This window comes from Corvus hawaiiensis, chromosome 2 (assembly GCF_020740725.1).
Source record: "Corvus hawaiiensis isolate bCorHaw1 chromosome 2, bCorHaw1.pri.cur, whole genome shotgun sequence".
Classification (NCBI taxonomy): domain Eukaryota; kingdom Metazoa; phylum Chordata; class Aves; order Passeriformes; family Corvidae; genus Corvus; species Corvus hawaiiensis.
In genome coordinates, this window is record NC_063214.1 from 106,420,965 (window position 1) to 106,440,333 (window position 19,369).

The 19,369-nt window shown below is 37.9% G+C and overlaps 1 protein-coding gene across 2 annotated transcripts in view; it reads right to left on the reverse strand.

Moving 5' to 3' along the window:
• Positions 1-19,274, reverse strand: part of CTPS2 (CTP synthase 2) — a 63,958-nt gene extending 44,684 nt beyond the window's left edge. The window contains exons 1-13 of one of the 2 annotated variants that reach the window (XM_048286911.1): positions 19,079-19,274; positions 17,432-17,637; positions 15,053-15,223; positions 14,666-14,766; positions 12,747-12,863; positions 11,980-12,063; positions 9,295-9,375; positions 7,804-7,955; positions 7,430-7,562; positions 5,292-5,380; positions 4,427-4,521; positions 3,545-3,607; positions 2,877-2,920 (exon numbers count right to left, since the gene is read on the reverse strand). In XM_048286911.1, coding sequence (XP_048142868.1) covers positions 2,877-2,920; positions 3,545-3,607; positions 4,427-4,521; positions 5,292-5,380; positions 7,430-7,562; positions 7,804-7,955; positions 9,295-9,375; positions 11,980-12,063; positions 12,747-12,863; positions 14,666-14,766; positions 15,053-15,223; positions 17,432-17,597 — 1,296 coding nt within the window. In that variant the 5' untranslated portion in view covers positions 17,598-17,637; positions 19,079-19,274. The remainder of the gene's footprint in view (positions 1-2,876; positions 2,921-3,544; positions 3,608-4,426; positions 4,522-5,291; positions 5,381-7,429; positions 7,563-7,803; positions 7,956-9,294; positions 9,376-11,979; positions 12,064-12,746; positions 12,864-14,665; positions 14,767-15,052; positions 15,224-17,431; positions 17,638-19,078) is intronic. The other variant, XM_048286917.1, reaches the window with a different exon arrangement.
• Between the last annotated feature and the right edge of the window lie 95 nt (positions 19,275-19,369).

The window sequence follows — 19,369 nt, forward strand, 5'->3', positions numbered from 1 at the left end:
AATTACCATTTGCATGAGAAAATTCATACCAAGCTCTATGCTCAAGCAAATGCATTACTTTTCTGAACAGCCATCCTCTCCTGCAAAGAATACTAAAAATTTTAAAAAGGCTAGAAAGCAAAGCAGAAAGCTTAAAAATACATAATGGGAACATCACCTGCAAATAACCAACCAGGATGAGAACAAGAACTTGGGCTGTGCTCAGAGCTCACGTACTTCCCTCATCTTCCCTACCGATCTAGGGCAACACTCCAGGCTTGGGAAAGAGTGGCTGGAAAGCTGCCCTGGGGAAAAGGACACTGAGGTGCTGCAGCATGTCCAGAAAAGGGCAACAGAGCTGATGAAGGGTCTGGAGCACAAGTCTGATGTGGAGCTGCTGAGGGAGCTGGTGCTTATCCTGGAGAAAAGGAGGCTCAGGGGTGACCTTATCACTCTCCCACAAGTGCCTGACAGGATGTTGTAGCCAGACGGGATCGGGCTCTTCTCTCAGGCAGCCAGTGACAGGATGAGAGGAAATGGCCTCAAGCTGTGCCACGGGAGGTTCAGGTTGGAAATCGGGAATAATTTATTCATTGAAAGGGTTGTTAAGCATTGGAATGGGCTGCCCAGGGACATGGTGGGGCCATCCTCTCTGGAGGTGTTCAAGACATGACTGTACGTGGTACTTAGGGCGATGGTCTAGTCAACAAGGTCGTATTTGGTTTAAGGTTGGACTTAATGATCTTGGAGGTCTTTTCCTATCTAAATGATTCTGTGATTCTGTGTAATACTGAGTTACATGAGTACTTCATAACTTGTAGTTTTTATTTGCAACAAAAAGGTTCAAATTTCCATAGATGCAGACAACAAAGGAAAACAAAGGAGACTGAAATATTTTCTAAGCCCTTTAGAGGAAAAGATCAACTTCAGTAGTACAGTTCTGAGTACCTGAATGCTTAGCAAATTAAGAAGCAATGTAAGCAGCTGCATAGTTTATGATGCTCCTCAGTTCCCCTGCCAAAATACGTTTCAAGTTTTGTCTCTTTTTAAAAAATAAAAGGGAATGTAACTACTGCCTCACCAGTACCTTTCTGCTCCCTCTTCAGTTTCCAAAGGAGGGGAAACCAAAAGAAAAGTACACTGCTTCAGTCCTAAGTTAGCACACAGTGGCATCACAAGATATTATCAATGCTGATATATTCCAATTAACTTTCTTGGATAATGAAACATCTACATCAGTTTAGTAGCTCACAAGCTTCAGTAATCTGCTTCTCTCCCAACTGTTTTTATTGATTATATAGAATATCCAAACAGCTTTCGCACAAGATGGACTCTGCTAAGGCAGATTATTTAGCAGCTCTAATTACTGGTAGTGCAAATCTCCCACTTGGAATGATTTACATCTGTTTCTTGTCCAGAACTGAGGTGTCAAAGATCAGATTAAGATGCTGAAATATGACTGTCGATAACCAATTTCAGAACCTTACTGTAGCTCAGAAAAACAGAATATCCATTATACATACTGCAATGATGACACTTCCATTGTAAACAATGTTTTACTCTTCTACAACACATACTTTCACTCCATTATTTTCTTAACTTTATGTCCACATAATTTTCTCTTTAACATATCTACCTTACTTGCCCTTGAATGCAAACTGCGAATCACCCAAACACAGTTAAATAAAACTGGCACTCAAAATGCTCTAGAAACAAGGATGCCCCAGAATCAGTTTTCTATTTTGTCTCTTCTTACAACCTAGAATTTTACAGTAAGCTTTCAACATCTTCCACATTTTACAACATATTGCTGTTATGAAATTGACCCCTGCAGTGAAAGAGTACATGTTTGTACACATTCAAGGAGGAAGGAAGAAAGCTCTAACTATGGCAAGGCCACAGATTTGATGCCAAAAGCAAAGTTTACCTTCACACACCTGAGGATTTCTCCAAACTCCACCAAGTTTTAGCAGCAAGTCTCACATTGAAACTCTGAAGGTCTTTAATTTACCTTCAAAAGTTCAGACTAGATTCTCTTTTCTGTGCAAACAAGCAACTTTGACAGACAGGGCAAACGCTCTGAAAACCCTCCTATTTGCAAATTTCAGACTAAGCAGACATGAAAAAAAGTATGTTTTACTTGCAAATCCCAACAAAATTCTTTTGAAGGAAATTCATACAGAAATAGTAGGTCACTGTGAGCAACCCACCTAATTTGTCTCTAGAGCAGATGTTTACGTCTCACACCAAGATAATTGCTTTATTTCTCATATTTATTTCTGTTCATCTTCTTAAAAACCCTCTTTCACTGATCACCTTTAAGTTTTACTACATTAATAGTGTGACGAAATCCACTCTAAAATCCTACCATCAGCCTATGATGCAGAGAGCCCTGCCATATCTGGGGCATTGAAATTTTTGTCAAAAAATAAGATGCATGGGGAGGAGGGGTGTAGTGGTTATTTACACTATATATGTAAAGGAAATATAAGATTTTTTTTAACCCATTCCATTTAATCCTTATCTTGTCATATCAATTTTTATTTTGGTAATAGCTTTGTGCTACGCTTTTCAGTTCCCTTTTATATTTTATTCCCTAGTAAAGACAACCTAATCATTATTGTCTACTCCCAGCATGAGTTTACAGACAAGGAAACTATTAGAAAAATAACAACAATAAAGCTAAGGCAATTCACAGAAGCAAACAAACAATAGCAAGAGACTATCAAAAGAAAATACCTTTTTAAATAATATTGAGTAAGGACTGGCACCATGAGATACCACCTCATGTCCTACCACATAAAAATATAGATAGATTTTAACTAACACAGAGGTAACTCCCTTTTTAACAAAGATGTATGCTCACAAAACACATGCAGGAAAAAAACAGTACTTACAACGGGGTTTTTTGTGTCTGGGTCAAATTCTGTAGAATTTGCATCTGGAATAGAAGTTCAAAGTAAACACAGTACATTTGCTCTACATGCACTACAAACTCATAACAGCTCTGTGGCATTTCAAGGCTTGTCCACATCTATGTTACAATGTCATGTGCTGAAACGCATCCTGCGCCACGTTTGAAGCGACCACAGGAAGCATATGACCTCAGACACATACGTTCCCTTTCCTGCTTTACAAAACACTTTCCTCTCAGCTCTTACTATTAGAAATTCATTGATAAGTTAAATCTCTTCATACTACTACTGCAATTGCTCTTGTTTGGCTACTCTGGGAAATGAAGGCAAGTGAGAAAACCACTTCTCACATTTTACTCCTCACCGCCTGCCCACTTCAGAAAGAGACTACAGAGGTAACTCTAAGCACACTTTCTTCTACACTCTTTAGATCAAGAAGCAGGTTTCAAGCAAACTGCATAACAAAGAGTTCTTACTCCCTTGCACAGAGAGGTAGCACAGGGTACTTAGCTGAAAATCATCTTGCTGCAAGAGCTAAGTATCTAACAACCACAGGATCTGTAAATGGTTCTAATAATAGACATACATTTCACATAGAGAATAAAAATTCTTCTAAATAAATCATATCCACACTAGCATACTAAGCTCACCTTCCCAGTTCAAACAGTTTCTTGCAAATTCCACAACTGCTAACTGCATTCCCAGGCAAACTCCTAGAAGAGAAAACAAAAACTCCAGAACTTACCAGGACAAAGAGTAGGACTAAGTACTTGCTGTTCTGTCTTAAACTTGACTGCTTTGAAATCTTGGTATTCATTGCATATACACAGACTTACAAAAAGTTAAACCAAAAGTGGCTGCTCAATGTAAAACTCACACTTCAAACTTGGCACACTATAAATACATGTGATACAATTATGTGCTTTAAGCCCTTTCAAAGGTATTTTTTTCCTCTCATCTATTTTACCAATAATTACTGCAAAGACAAACAGAAGCTGAAAGCCTGGGTATATCCAGATTCAAACTTTGCTTTGGCAACTACTCAGACACTTAAAAATAAGTAAGAAATGTGGAGTAGGAAGCAAAGCCTCAGCAGCACTTACACAAACAGCACTTAGCTTATAGGCCAGATGACGCCTTTAGACTTTCCCATAACATAAACCAGTAAATAAAAAAAAAAAATCACTTAATATAGCAAAAGTGGTCCAAAGATACCTGTGATTTCTGCACACTGTTTAATAAAGGGAATGATACTGATTTAATTACAATGAGAAGCAAAGACTCTCCATTTTTGTACGTAGCAAATTAAACCTTTGCAGTAGGGATTGTCTTTTTTCCTTCCTTAAACAGCAGACATGGTACACAACTATGATCTTGGGGATTCTTTACATGGCAGATAGTCACAACAGCACACACACTTCCCAAAGACAGGATCCCTCCCTAATGTGGGGATTTGGGGGGCTTTTTTATCAAATCAATTAGTTTGCTATACATCTCCTAAACACAGTCATTTCTCACACTAATGATCTTACCAAGAAAAGGTTTTTTCTTTGTTCTTGCCCAGGAGATAGCTTGGAGTTTGCCTTCTGTTCCCCTAATTCCAAAACCTCCTGGGACCAGAATGCCACTGTAATGACAGCCATATATAAAAGAACCAACATGTAGAATAAAGCCAGCAGAGTAATCCATACAACTTGAAGGCTTTTGAGATTATAACTAAGCAGGCAAAATGCATGAAAGGCATGTTTTATATGACCACTCAGAATACAAAATTAACTCTAAATTTGGAGATTTGTTTCATCTACCCACCCTGATTCTCATCTGACCAATACCACACTTCACAGTAAAATTCCCGCTGCTTAAATAAATACTGCTCAAATAAACTAGCTACATATTCACTACTTAGAATCTTAACACCCAAAGTTTAGATCTTCTAATACCAAAAAAACTGAATGCATCTACCCAAGAAACAACATCCCTTTAAAAATACAAATTGAAATCCTGGCAATGATTCTTAACAGAGACATTTGCAGAGCGTCACTAGCATTTACAAGCACCTCTCAATATGCTGAACGTTGACAACAAAACCTTTGTCAACTGACCTGCACTGTAAAGAAAGTCCAGATATCTCAAAAAGCAAAACAACAACAAAAACCCCCAAAATCCTTAACCAACAAACTAAAAACTACTTTTCCAACGATATTAGGCAGAGTTTGAGGATATGGGTTGATACTTTAATTTGCTGAAGCTTGTCACCAACCATGAAATCTATCCTTTAGTGTAAGTAATAGAAGTTTGGATGCATTGAGAAATTATTTGATTTATTGAAGCATTTTCATCACATGAAAGAAATATCATGGTCTGCACCTGGGATACAGAATGCCCAACGTCACTTACTCTGCTTTGCATAGTTTGTGCCATGCCTGGTGATATTTCACTGAGTTCTCTGCTTCCGTAGAACGTTCAAGTTCTGTTGAATCTATGTACTAACAAAAGAAAAATACGCAATGAAATGGTTTCTTCTTCCACAGAAAGAGCAGCAGACAGTATATAATCAAGCATTAAGAGAAATTATTAAGAGTTTCAAGTGAATTGGCCAATAAAGCTGTAACGACTTCACTGAAGACCCAGTATTTGCTTTTAAGACCGAGTGTTTGCTCTAATTGCAGCAAGCTGTGCCCCTTTCTTTGCACATACCTTAGGAGTTCTGCCTGCCTTCAGCTCTGTCTGGCACCCTCCAGGCAGGCAGACTTACTAGAATGCTTTGTAACTGTGAACCCAGGTTATCTTCCTATGGCAACCAGGGCCAAACAAGGAGTGGCGCTGACCTAACTTATCCTGTTACCCCAATGGGATGTGGCCAGGACGTTTCTTTCCTGGCTTTTGGGTGCCACAGCTTATCCCATCTTATTATGAGACTGGAAAAATCTGTATTTTCTGTGAGAAAGGAGTTCCTGAGGCCTCTTTGGGAGAAAGAGAGACAAACTCATTATCTATGCCCTACTAGAAATACTGCATTAGAATCCCCAGTGCCATTAAAAAGCACAGCTCCTGAGGCACCCCTAGAGTGAAGTGAGGGGATAATGCACTGCACTGGGGACACAAAAGACCAGAGTCTGATTCTGGGTTTTGCCAGTCTTTTTCTCAGATTAACATAATTAACCACATCCTGATGTAGAGTCCATCCTCTATAAAAATTACATCATCTGAAATGGCAGAACTCACCTGTGTGCAGAGAAATGCAACTGACAAGGAGATTGCTGAAAGTTTCCCAGACAGGACTGCTTTCTAGCAAATATTTTCTACTTTTTCCACATTCCAGAAGGCATCAAAAATACAACAGAAAAATAACTACTTTTGAATGTTGCTATTCTATACTAGAAGGATATTACAGGATAAAAGGACAATATGATACTGCAAGGTTGGAAAGAGAAACTAATGACAGTTGGAGTTAATTGTATTTTCTTTGCCAAACATACTGAGAAAGCATATTTATCAGTTCAAGAAGTATCAACATTTCATCATTCAGATTAAGCAGTTCCTTCAGAGCAAGGGATTATACTGAGAGCCTTTGGGCATAAACACTAAAATGAGGTTTGGACACGCAGGTAAGTACAGTGGGAGTTGTGTCTGTTAACATTTCAACACTGCACTGGAGCTCAGCAACCATCAGTTCTCATGCTTGTTAATGCAGAAGCCCCACCAAACTTAAGACCAGCTGCACATGAAGCTTGCCATGCATTTGCAGACAGGGCACCTTTCACCTTTTTTGCTATAAGCAAAGCTATTTTTCATATCATAAAAATTTCCCACTCTGCAGCTGTCAGTACAACACACTACAGTGACACAATAGCTCAGAAAGGACCTTGGGAAGTCTCAAGCCCCCCTCCCTGCTCAAAGCAAGTCAAATTAGAGCAGGCTGCTTAGGGTCATTTCCAGTCAGGCTCTAAAAATCTCCAGGAATCAATTCTGGCTGTTCCCACTTTCTTGTTTTTTCATGCACAAAGAAACAACTTTTTGGAGTATTTGGTACTAATCTTTTAGGGAACAAGGAAAGGCTGACCACCTGCCACTTCCCCAAATCCTAATTTTTGCGCTATTTTAAGATTGGTACATTTGCCCTTCTCTAGTCATAGAGTAATTAGACTGGAAAGGATCTCTAAGATCATTGAATCCAACTGTTAACCCAGGATTGACAAGTTTACCATAAAACCATGTGTCATGAAAACAAGTGAAATCTAACTTTGATAGTAAATACAAATTTGCAGACAAAGTCTGCTTTTTCATCAGATCCAGTTTTGGGTAACTTCAGTGTTCCTTTCAGATAAGTTTAGTTACAAATAAAATAATTAAACCTGTAAACATGTCTTTTTAAAAATTAGATGCTTGGCCAGTCTATTTATCTGCATGATCCATTTTCTAATTTTCACATGAATTAAAACTGCTTCACACAATGGGAACTAGTAGGTTACCAAAGAGTGATACAATAGTAGATTCAAAGTATCCTTGAAAGCAGAAACCAGAAATATCCTCACCATTAAATCCAGTTTGTAATTAATTGCCAGCGCAGAGTGTTCCAGAGCTTTGAAAACAGATGCATAGCAGTCACTTAGTTTTGTGTACTTGCCAACGAGAGCTATGGAACACACCTTCAGCAACCTTTCGTATCTGACAAAAACAAGTTCTTCAGTTACTACACCAAATTTCACCAAAGAAAACCATTTTAACAGTGTTTGCTTTTTCTTTAACTCAACAAAACATCTCCTAAGATTTCTGAACTGCCAATGGTTTTAAGCCCAGGCCATTCACATGTGTTGATCAGCACTATCCCCTGTCCAGTTTGGTGACTTCATAGTAGCTAAAAACTAAATTAAAGCACTTCTAGAGAAGGCAGCAGGATGTAGAATACCTGCAAGCCATTTTCTTCCACTTCATTAGAAGATCGCTTGGCTGGTCATCAATAGGTAAATTTAGCCTCTGTTTAAAATACTTAATGATGCCTTGCTCCTCCAATAGGATTGGTACTCGGTAAGTAGAAGAAACATCATGAATAAATATCACCTGAGGAAAAAAAGCAGAACATAAAAAACTTACGTAAATTTTTCATAGGAAACGTTCGTTCTATTTTTGGATATTACATGCATTTTTTTATTCTACACACATTCTGATTTCTAAATACCTTCTTTCTGAATGAGCCAGACAGCACAGCTAATATTCTAGGCTCCATTAAATCTACAAGAACAAAGTTACTCGAAAGGCAAAAATGTGTTTTATTTCTCTTTCATAACATCATACAGGCTTGTCAAGCCTATCAATGCATCAGTTTCAATGCAAACATCTGGCCCCACAAGCACTCATGCTTGCTAGCACTTCCTCCCCCCTCACAAACTTGAACAGTTATTAACCATGAAAGCAAGAAAACAAATTAAATCTAACAAAACAGACCCAATTTCATTGTGATAAAATCTCCTAAATATATTTTGTTAGTGAAGTAGGCTATGTAATTACTGAGTACAGCCCATTTAAGGACCTTTTTGTTAAGAACACATTTATAAACTGCATCCAAGCTGCCAGCAATTAAGGTGATTGTGCTTGGCTTACCTGAGATCACAGAGCTCAGAATCCTGAGCACAAGTGTTCTCTTCCCTGACAGATATGAGCAGTAGAGGACACTCGCTCTGTTACCCTTGAGCTGCTTCTGTTCATCACATAACTTTGAACATGTGCGTGCTGCCCCATGCCTCCCTATGTGCCCATTCAATTTGAAATGCCACATAACCACTTGCATCTGTCCTACCTTTAGTATTACTCATTATATTGAAGAGCAAAATGCTCTCACTTGCAAAACTATTAAAGAGCAGTCAACTAATCAAAATTAATATTTGAATAGCAATTAACTGTGAATTATTAAGGGAAAAAATCACACATGAATTACAAAAGGACATCTACCTACACATTGGATGCATGCTTAAGGGCATAAATAGCCTACTACATGTTATCACAGTAAGAGTGCCCATGTGACTGTGACCATCTGCAGACATAAGCAAATCAGTTAGCTTTAACCACACTTTGTTCATCCATTATGATCACCTGAGATGATTTATGGGCAATAACCAACCACAGTTGTGAAAACTATGCAGTTTCATGCTATGTATAACAACTAACCATGCACTCAAAATCTATTCCTTTTATTAGCTTTTACACAATATGCATTTAAATCATAAATGACGGTTTGACATAAAACTTAACATAGATACTCCAGATATTTTGAAAATGCTGTAACATCCATAATAGCAAGACAAGAATTATAACAACAATTACATAGTTATGAAGCAGTCTGAAAACAGAAATGCACAGAAATATTTGTATACTTTCCCACATGTAGTATTGAAGTACAGACCTGCTCAGGCTCCACATGACAAAACATGGAAATCTTCTCCTTCACGGCCATCTCTATAGGTTTTGCACTTCTGCAGACTATCTGTCGTAACAGAAGGAAAAACTTCAAATATTTACTAGGCAAACCAATAGAACATCCTCAATACTTCACAGAGAAAGTAATCTCCTTTGGAAGCAGAGCACAAACAAATGTGCCTTTTTCTACTCTTTCCCCTCTTTTGGAGCTCTATGATATATCATAGCTCATAAATATCTACCTAGCCAGGCAGAAGTACATCAGTCACTTGCCCATACGGACCCATTTTCATTCATCTTTCACTGACATTCTCTGTCATACTGCTTCCTCGTGTTCTCCTTTCTTGCAGCTACTGTTGTAATACTCTTTGCCTCAAGTCTAGCAGCTCTGTAAGTACTAATATGATGAATCAAAAGGAATACTGTAATCATATTGGGATCAGATTTAAATTGAAAGCAATAATACTTAGCTTACATGATAAGTATTTCAGCATCTTTACACATCATGACAAAAAGGAAGCCAAAGAAGAGAAAACTAATTCATAATTGTATGGAGTTTTTACTGGTGCAATTATTCTGCTAGTATTTTGCTGATACATTTAAACCCCAGTAATTTTAGAAAATACTGATAATTTTCAACCAACGAAGAAAGTAATTATATGTTTTGGTGTTTCTTGGAAGGGGTCATTTTTTACACTATGTACCTCCAGGCAACTAAATCAAAATGCAGGACTGCTCTATCAAAGCACCTATTGATTACTCAGTCTACTCCCTTAAGTTAATTTGAAACCTGAAAGTATAACAGAAAGTAGGATGATCCTGTTACAAGATTAGTTCATTACTTTCCCCATCCCTCTAGCAAATTCAACTACTTAACGCATTAAGCCCTTTTGTTCAGAAACTTGCAGCTGACCTTTGATCACCTTGTTAATGCAGCTTTACTACACTGCTACTGATGGAGTCTAATTAACTTACCCTACCCTCACAAGTAATTCCAGAAACAGAAGAAAAATGCTAAGTATATGGGAAAATTAGCACACATTCAAATCAAAATGTAATTAGGAAACAATTCGTACATCCTATTCACTTAAGCACAAGTCATACTTAAAAATTTTGTACAGTTTGAAGCTGAAGGTGTCATTCATAAACCTTGATAGTATGAGCACATGACTAAACCCACTTTGAAATCTATCATCCATCTTGTGGAGACAAATTTAAAGTTAATGCAGACACAGAAATCAAAAACATCACAATCAGCATGAAAATAACAAAACTACAGTAACAGTGGCAGAGATGCACCACAAAGGAACGTAACACACAGAAGACGAGGAACAACTGAATCCAACCAGGCAGCACTGACAAGCACATACTCAAAGTGCTGCATCAGAGCACATGATCTCTGCAGCTCCAGCGTGTTCATTTGGCACTCACAACACCCCACAGAACAGAATGAGCCAGGCTCAGCTTGGCAGCACAGCTCACCAAGGAAGCTTTCCTGGCTGCTGCTGTAGGAGCTGCCCCATGTGCTGCCCTGGCAGCAAGGATTTAAATATTGTCCTGAAGCAGAGCTCAAGGACCTTTATGAGGGCGCCCAGAGGCTGCACCTCGAGTGAGATCTGTCCCTGCTTCAGGTGTCAACAGCAGCAGTCAAAAGCCAAAAATGATACTGTGCTCCTGGCAGTCCCAGAACTGGCCTGTGCAAGGACCCAAGATGCAACACAGTGACTATGTTTGTCTATTCTCCTTTTATTATACACACCCACTTAGCAGGCTTTTTTTTTAAAAATTGTTTTTTGGAGGGGAGGGAGAAGTCAGGCCTTAAAGGCCTTGAAAAAGCACTTGCAACTTTCCCTATGCAATTAGCACTTCAAGAGGGATTTTGGAAATTGGGCCCCGAAACTTGGAATACAGTACAGCATTACATTAATAAAGGTCTCTCCTTCCACAAGCTGGTTACAATTACCATGTCACAACCATCTGACACCAAACACATCTTTCACATATCCTGTTTACAAATCCATTCGTTTTTAGTTAAAAACACACTCATTCATAAATGTAAAATGCAAGAACTCAAAAAAAAAAAAAACCCCAGAAAGAAGAACACAAAATTTAGTTCTGTGACTATCTTCTTAAGAATCATTTTTCTGTTTTGAGGATATACACATTGCTTCTTCTTAATAATGCATTAAAAAAATTCTGAATGTTAGAAGACAGAAACATTCTAGGTCTTCCTACAAAGTGAACTGAGATTTCAATTACTTTTAGCAGTGAAGAACTATTTTTGTAAAAAGATGCCTTAAAAAGAACATAGCTACAGTCCCAAGATATTACAAGAAATTAGTTGAATTAAGTTAGCTTAGAGTGATTTTGAGTAATATGATTTCCTGTGGCTTTAATGGAGCTATGCAGCACATATTTTGCATTTTTTATAGAAGTATCTCCTGAGAGACTACGGCTTGTTCTATGAACACAGGTTATGCCAGGACATTTCTAGATGACCCATAAATAAAATTGACTCACCAAATAATAAATATATTATATTATATATATATTTATTATATATATTTTTATATAATAAATATATATATTTATATATATTATATATATATTATTTACATATATATAAAATATATTTATATATAATAAATAAAATTAAATAAAATTGACTCACCAAATCTGGAGACAAGCCTAGACCCCTCAGTGCTCGAACACTGTTCTGTGTTGGTTTTGTCTTCTGTTCACCAGTAGCATTGGGCTGGAAAGGCACATTTTGAAAGCTCAAATATCAACTAACATCTACTAACAAAGAAAGCAGCTACAGATTAAAAGAGAAAATCATTGCAAGTAACAATATTTGCAAGAAATAAACATATCCAGAGAGAGCCATAGTATGCCAGAAACAGAAATGGCACCACTGTTATTACTCGTACATGAAATACTGTGAAGAAATCACAGGGTCCCAATTCAGGTCAAGTTTATTTTGTTGTTTTTGTTTTCACAGAAAAATTTCCATATAATTAGCTCAGGTAGAAGAAGAACAATATTCCAAAAGTTGGATTTGGCTAATAAAAGGAGACTGTCCAACACAGCACAAAGCCTTCAGTGACTGTCCTTGGAATATTCAGATGTAGTAAATAATTCTGTTCTCAATTACATAGAACTAATCATACCAATTGCTGTTCAATCCTCTAATCCACAGCTGTAGTTGGTATCTTTTTATCTAGAGGGTGAAATCTATCATCATTACAAACCTTTGCTTACCAAAATCTCCCCAGTGAGTAGTGAAGTAAAATTTAGAGTTCAAATGAAAAAGTACTTTTAGCCCTGTACAAAGAGTTATAGTGGTCTTGACTTGGCTCCAGCATGAAAGGGTTAATGAGACAAGTAAACAAACATAAAGCCAATATGGAGCAAAATTTATTTATTATAATAACTTACCTGTGGCACTAGGCTAACATGGATATTACAGAAGTTCTCTCTTTTTGCTTTGAACTGAAACTGTCTAAATGCTTCAACAAATGGCATTCCTTCAATATCTCCAATGGTTCCACCCAGCTGAAAAGGAAATGGATATGTCAGAGTGGCAGAAAGCAAAAACAAAAGAAAAAATATCTCTTATCTGTTTCAAGATGTTTTCTGAAACTTTTATCTCAAACCCCTGACAGTTGAAATTTGCAAGCATACTCTACAAAGTGTTTTCATCTACTCTGCACATTTTGTTTCTTGTGGAAAACATTAAACAACTTTCCAGTTTTGTTATGTTCACTTTACACCAGATACATAAGCTTCCCATGGGAATATGTGTGGTGCTGCTGAATAATACATGCTTCACACTGCCTTCAAAGTGGTGAACCAGTAACCAACAGTTAAGCTGATGTGAAGATTTTCTTATGGAAAAACTTTATTTCCTGTCAGATTCACAAACATTTGTGATTAACAAGAGACAGACATTTCTCAGTATTATCACGGCTTTCCAACATCAATAATTGTTTATTACCAAACCAAAATGCAAGACTAAGTCCATGCTGAAATTTATTTACAAAGACAGAAATCAGATGCCTTTCGAAGACACAGTGAGCTATACTAGACTAAGCACTGAATAAAGCAGTTTTGCACACAAGTCTGATGAAATAGTTTTATTGCAGAATGATCTTTTTGTGCCACCAAGTGGTTTTTGACAGAATTACATATTCCTGTTCATCCAGTACCAGAAAAACTGACAACTGCATTTGTACATCACCCACATGTTTAGTCTAACTCCTTCAGGATTTTATAACGGAAAAATGTTACAATTATTTTTAGAGTACTGAAGAAAAATAATTTTATCAGGCTGGAAGTATAAGTGTGTAACAAAAAAGCCCCAAAACAAAACAAAAAAGCTGAAGTTAAAGGACTGATATGGCCATCACTTATTAATGTTCTTGTGTGACTTTTGTATTTACTTTTTCATATTTGTTTTAAATGAAATAGTTGACTCTCACTGTGCACATCATAAAAAGATCTATAGCTATACTGGTAAGTGTACTTCAATAAAGGCAGATTCTTCTGCATAAGAAACACTGAGCTGGGTCACAAAGTTTATGGCACTATTGATTACAGTGGTCACTCCTGGCATTAAATCTGTGACATATTCTTCTGTCAAATCCTTAAGTATCATCTTTTTCCATTATTTTTCCATTATTATTCCATTATTCTGTGATTCTGTGATTTTCTGCTGTAGTAGTAATACTAGCAATTACTGGCTTTCATCCAGTTGTCTCAGTGCCCTACAAAGGGTGGGTAAAACTCATTGTTTCCACTATGCAAAACATCAGCAGGTTAGGTGATTAACGAAGCTGCCTCCAAAGATCTTAAAGATAACATTAGAAAGTGGGAAACTAACTTACACATTGTTCAAATGCATTCCTTTAAGCATGACTACAAGCAACAAGATGAATATTTGAAGTTCTATGGAAAGCTAGAATGTGAAAGGCTGTCCTACTGACCATAGGAGGTTTCAGGTACTACACAAGTTTTCTCAATACTATTAACATTATAAAGCTTCAGTCAAACATCTGGATCTTGGAATAGACAGTTCACATTACAGTAACTGTCTGCTTTAATTCTCTAAGTTAATAAACTCTTAAGCAGCTCAATTTCAGCCGTATTCTAGAGTGGATTTAGTCAAGTAAATGGAAGCTGTAGAGATAAGACTATGCCTATCCCTTTCAGAACAAACCAAAGAATATAAAATGTGTCTTGAATTTCTGCTCTCCATAAAACTTGAGTCTGACCTTTTCACAGTAAGGAGCAAAGAGAAAGCAAACAAGCTCGTTGTGTTCACTGCAGATATATAACCTAGAAGGTTCCATACTTACCTCAATTACACAAATTTGTGGCTCTTTTTTGTCATCATCCACTGGAACTTTTGCCTGATTCATTACCCATTCCTGAACTGCATCAGTAATGTGTGGAACAACTACAAAACAAAACCAGAGCAGGCAAGCATAGCTTACTTTAGGCCCATACACTAACTTTTGCATGCAAAAGGGGTAAAGAGAACAGAAAGCCAAGAGGAAACTACTAAGTCCTTTCTCTAGTTCTTCTTTCCTTGAGCCCAGAAGCCAAACATTACAGGAATATGCCCATATCTTTTAGAAGAGAGAAAGGAGTAAGGTGGTGCAGCACAGAGCAGCCTGTTTTAGCTGATCCCATCTTTTGTGAAAACTGAATAGACTAGTAGCCCACAAAATTAAAAATATTACCTTGAACGGTTTTTCCCAAATAATCGCCATGTCTTTCTTTATTAATGACATGCTGATATATCTTTCCAGTGGTGATATTGTTATCTTTATAGAGATTGATGTCCAAAAATCTCTCATAATTTCCTAAATCTAAGTCAACTTCTCCACCATCATTCAATACAAAAACTTCACCTGAAAAAAGAAAGTGAAAACAGTGAAAACAGACAGAAAAACAATAAAATAATCAGAAATTATTAAACACACAGCAGGAATATCACAGACATCTTAAAATAGAAGAAAAAAATTTTAAATTATATATGACAACAACACATCAATAAAGCCCATACTGGAACTCAATCTGCACTGTCATTCTATATGATTTAATATCCAAGTCATTAGTTTTACATCTAATGTCTATCCCTCAGACATATCTAGTTTTGCAAGTAAATGTAAATTATATTGCCAAAATATTTAATCAACATAAATATTTAATCAGCATTTCAACAGCAGAATAATCCTTCATAGGAAGAAAACAATCTCTAGGAATCATAAATCGGAAACAAATAAAATATTAACTCACTTGCAGGAGACAAAAACTATGCTTTTATAAGCATGAATTATTATGCATGTACAAAGTGTTTCACTATAAATTCTTGTTGTTTGGATCTATTTTAATGATTAAGGCTTGCATCAGGAGTAAAGTTATGATGAACATAAATGCTTCTTCAAACATGATCACCATTTCTGAGTTGGCTGTTCCATCCAGTATATTTGGTTCACTATGTCCACAGCAAGGGTTACTGCTGACCCTGAAAAATCTACTTAAAATACCCTTCAGGTTCTGACTTTTCTTAGCCCTCTAAAGAGTCTCTAAATTCTGAATGTAGTCAACTTCCGACAGAACTAAAGTTGCTAGATCTTGAGGTAAGGCTGGAAAGCTCTTCAGAAAAACTGTAAATATTTTGCCATGACCCAATAAATCAATGGCTAAACAAGTTATGTGACTGATGCATAAAAAAAAAAGTGGACTACAGAAATATATATCCCACCAAAATACAACACTACACTTCAATGAACTGTGTAACGAATCACCCCAGTGTGTGCAACGGAGTGGAAGAATTATGCCTGACTCTGTGAGGCACTTGATACATCCCCTACACTAAATCATCACTTAAGCCAACAGAAGCAGAGTGGAATCAACATTTCTCTTAAGCAGGCCTTGAAAGAGAAGAATAAAAAAAAATATTATTAAAAAGCCTCTACAGTTAACTGGAAACCACTAAATTAATCATATCAATCGTATTTCTGTCAAAATGTTAATGAAGGAGGCTTGCCATTCTGGGTCATGTAACTTCCATGTACTACCCAGCAAGCGAGTGTTTCTTCACAAGTAGTAAGAAAATTTTCAGTGAAAAAAAGAATTACATGCCACAGTGTTCCCTCCTCCCTGTACCAGGTCTAGGGAAGGAATACATCCTCCCAATCTCGAGTCATCACAGGAGTCTTACAGCCCACTCAACTGCCTAAGTAGCAGCAGATGTGCTCCTTAAAGTGCATTAAATTTTGCTTTTTAAGAGAGGTCTGATGTGCTCTGCTCGGTCTACTTAAAAAGCAAAGTAGTGTTTTTTCAGTTAAGGAGATACACATATTTATCTTCAGTACCAAAAACTGTGGTGTGGACTAAAAGTAAGCAAATAAAATCCAATACATAAAAATAATTAGAAATGTCTTCTGGCTGAAGGCACTTTCAAAACCATTACTTTTAATAAATGTACAAGTAACAAGCCACACAGCAGAAGGAAAATTCAATATTATAAATGCAATGTCTTGTAACCATCAGCAATAGTCAATACAACCGACATGGCTTAGAGAGCCAACCAACCAAACTCGGCATCTACTTTAAAATCATATCACTAGTAAGCGCTCTAAGCTTCACTGATGTTTTTGACTAGATTCTTTTTTCCTAAAATGAGAACTTAAGCTAACTCATGAAGGCACTTACATTAGAAAGCACTGATACCCAGAGAACAGCATTCTCGAGTAACTGTTAAGGACTCAAGTTTCAAGTAAGTTTTATAGCACTACTTAAAAGGGGTTTTCAATAAAGTTGAACTGAAGATAGCACTAACTGAAAAAGGCTTACAGCTAGGATTTTCCCAGTAAAGTGGTATTTTAGAGAAAGGAAGCATCTGCTCATAACAGTATCTTCAAAAAAAACAGGCCTGTTTTTCTTAACTTAGAGCAGTGTCCTTGAGAACACACAGTAAGCAATAAACTTTCAAAATAATGATAAAACAACTAGTCAACACCATACTATTGGTTTCTAAAAAAAACCAAACCAAAACATGTTACTGTAAATACCAATATTTTTGTGACAGGGAACAGCACTAATCTTCATACCATGTTCGTATGGTGAAAAGGTTCCAGCATCTATGTTTATGTAAGGATCAATTTTGATTGCAGTGACACGTAGACCACATGATTTCAGAATGGTGCCAATGCTGCTTGCAATGATCCCTTTGCCAATGCCCGAGATGACACCACCAGTTACCAGGATGTACTTCATTGGAAAATCAGCACACACGCACAGACCTTGAGCTGGAAATCTAAAACAACGAAGATGTACATCTGATGAACATAAATTCATGTCTGGGAAGATTACAACTCAATCTGCAAAGAATCTAAATTGAAATGACCTTCAGCAATATACAATAAAAATGACCATTTTGGAATCTGGGAGCAGGATTCACCTGTCCCAGCTTAAATACTAATATGTAAGATAAACACCTATGTTGTCCCTAAACAGGTTCTGATGAGGCTGATCAACACACAGAGTTGAGGTATTAATTTACAGTTCTATACAGAAAGGGCTGCTGGGTGTGAAATGCACAAAAGGACTACCAAAACTTTTTACTATTTATACATTTTAGCAAACAAAGGCATGCATTTTTCCACCCATCTGAAACAGGATGATGTGTATCTCATCTGTAAATGAATTCACATTCCATTCAGGTGGCTGCGGAGGCTAATCACTGAACAATTTTTGAACAATGGCTCAACACAGAGCAAGAACTCTAGAGTCAAGAAAATCTTTCCTTACTTAAACACCCAATTGATCCAAAACAACATGCAACAGCACATGATTTAATGGCCCTCATATAAATATGTAGTGTAAATCAAAGCAATGTGGCTCTTCAGCTGCTGGTATCAAGCAGTAGCTAGTCAATAACATTTTAATGCTTCCCTTTACTATACTGAAGTAAAATAAATAAGGCCTGGATCTCCAGCAGACTGAGGTCAGGAAGGTAACAATGGTTGTTGTCAATGCTCTTACATTTCTGGTAATAGGAATTAACAAACTATTTGCTTGTCAATATGGTCAAAAGGATGACCATAACCAGCAAATGTATTTAACTCAGGAGAAAAAGGAACATCAGGGATTAACTTTTCCCTGCCATTTAATTTTAATATGTATTTTTTTTAATAGCAAAGATTTTAAGACTTGGACCCTACTACTGTGGGGTATGCCCAGTCTACTACCTTTGTTTCAGGCTATTCCTTCAGACCTCAGACAACTTAGTTGTCAACATTTACATCATAAACCTCTAAGCCATTTTCAAAGCTCTTTTCAGGAAAACTGGGGGTATAATTTCAACAAGGGTATAAATCTTGAGTACATGCCACTTTAGAACTCTTAAACCTTGCTTACAGGAACCAAAATGAAAAGCTCGCTCTGATTTTAGCAAAAACAGCGATTTCGCAGCAGCTTCAGGAAACGCGTTTACTTGAAATAGATACAGAGAACTCCAGGTGGTCTGACAAGCCACTTGTAAAAGATGAAGGAAACAGAGTTAGGAGAGAGAGAGCTGAAAGCGAATACTGGAAGAAATCATTTTGCTGGGAAGTGGCACACGAATTACTCTCTCCAGCCTTATCTACAGGAGCTGCCGCCTCCAGCAGGGATTTGTGGGCGCTGCACCCCAAACGTGCCGCACCACGGGAGCGCTCGGGGCGCTGCGGCCGAGCAGGAACAGGCCTCCGACTTACGTAGGGGTTAGAGGCGGCTGCTCCGACCAGAGCCCGGCAGCGCAGACGAGGAGCGGCCGCTGCCCACCGCGGGGGAGCCGAGCCCGAGCCCGAGCGCACCGCCGGGGGGGAGGGGGCGGCACCCGCCCGGGGGGCGCAGCCCCGCGGCAGCGCCCTGCAGGTACCGCGCCTCGGAGCGCAGGCCCGGCAGCCGCGCGGGCGCGGACACGCGCGGGGACCGGGGCCGCTCCCGGCGGGACAGGTGCCGCGTGCCCCGCTCCGGCCGGGCCCGCCCCTTCCCGCGGCCGCTCC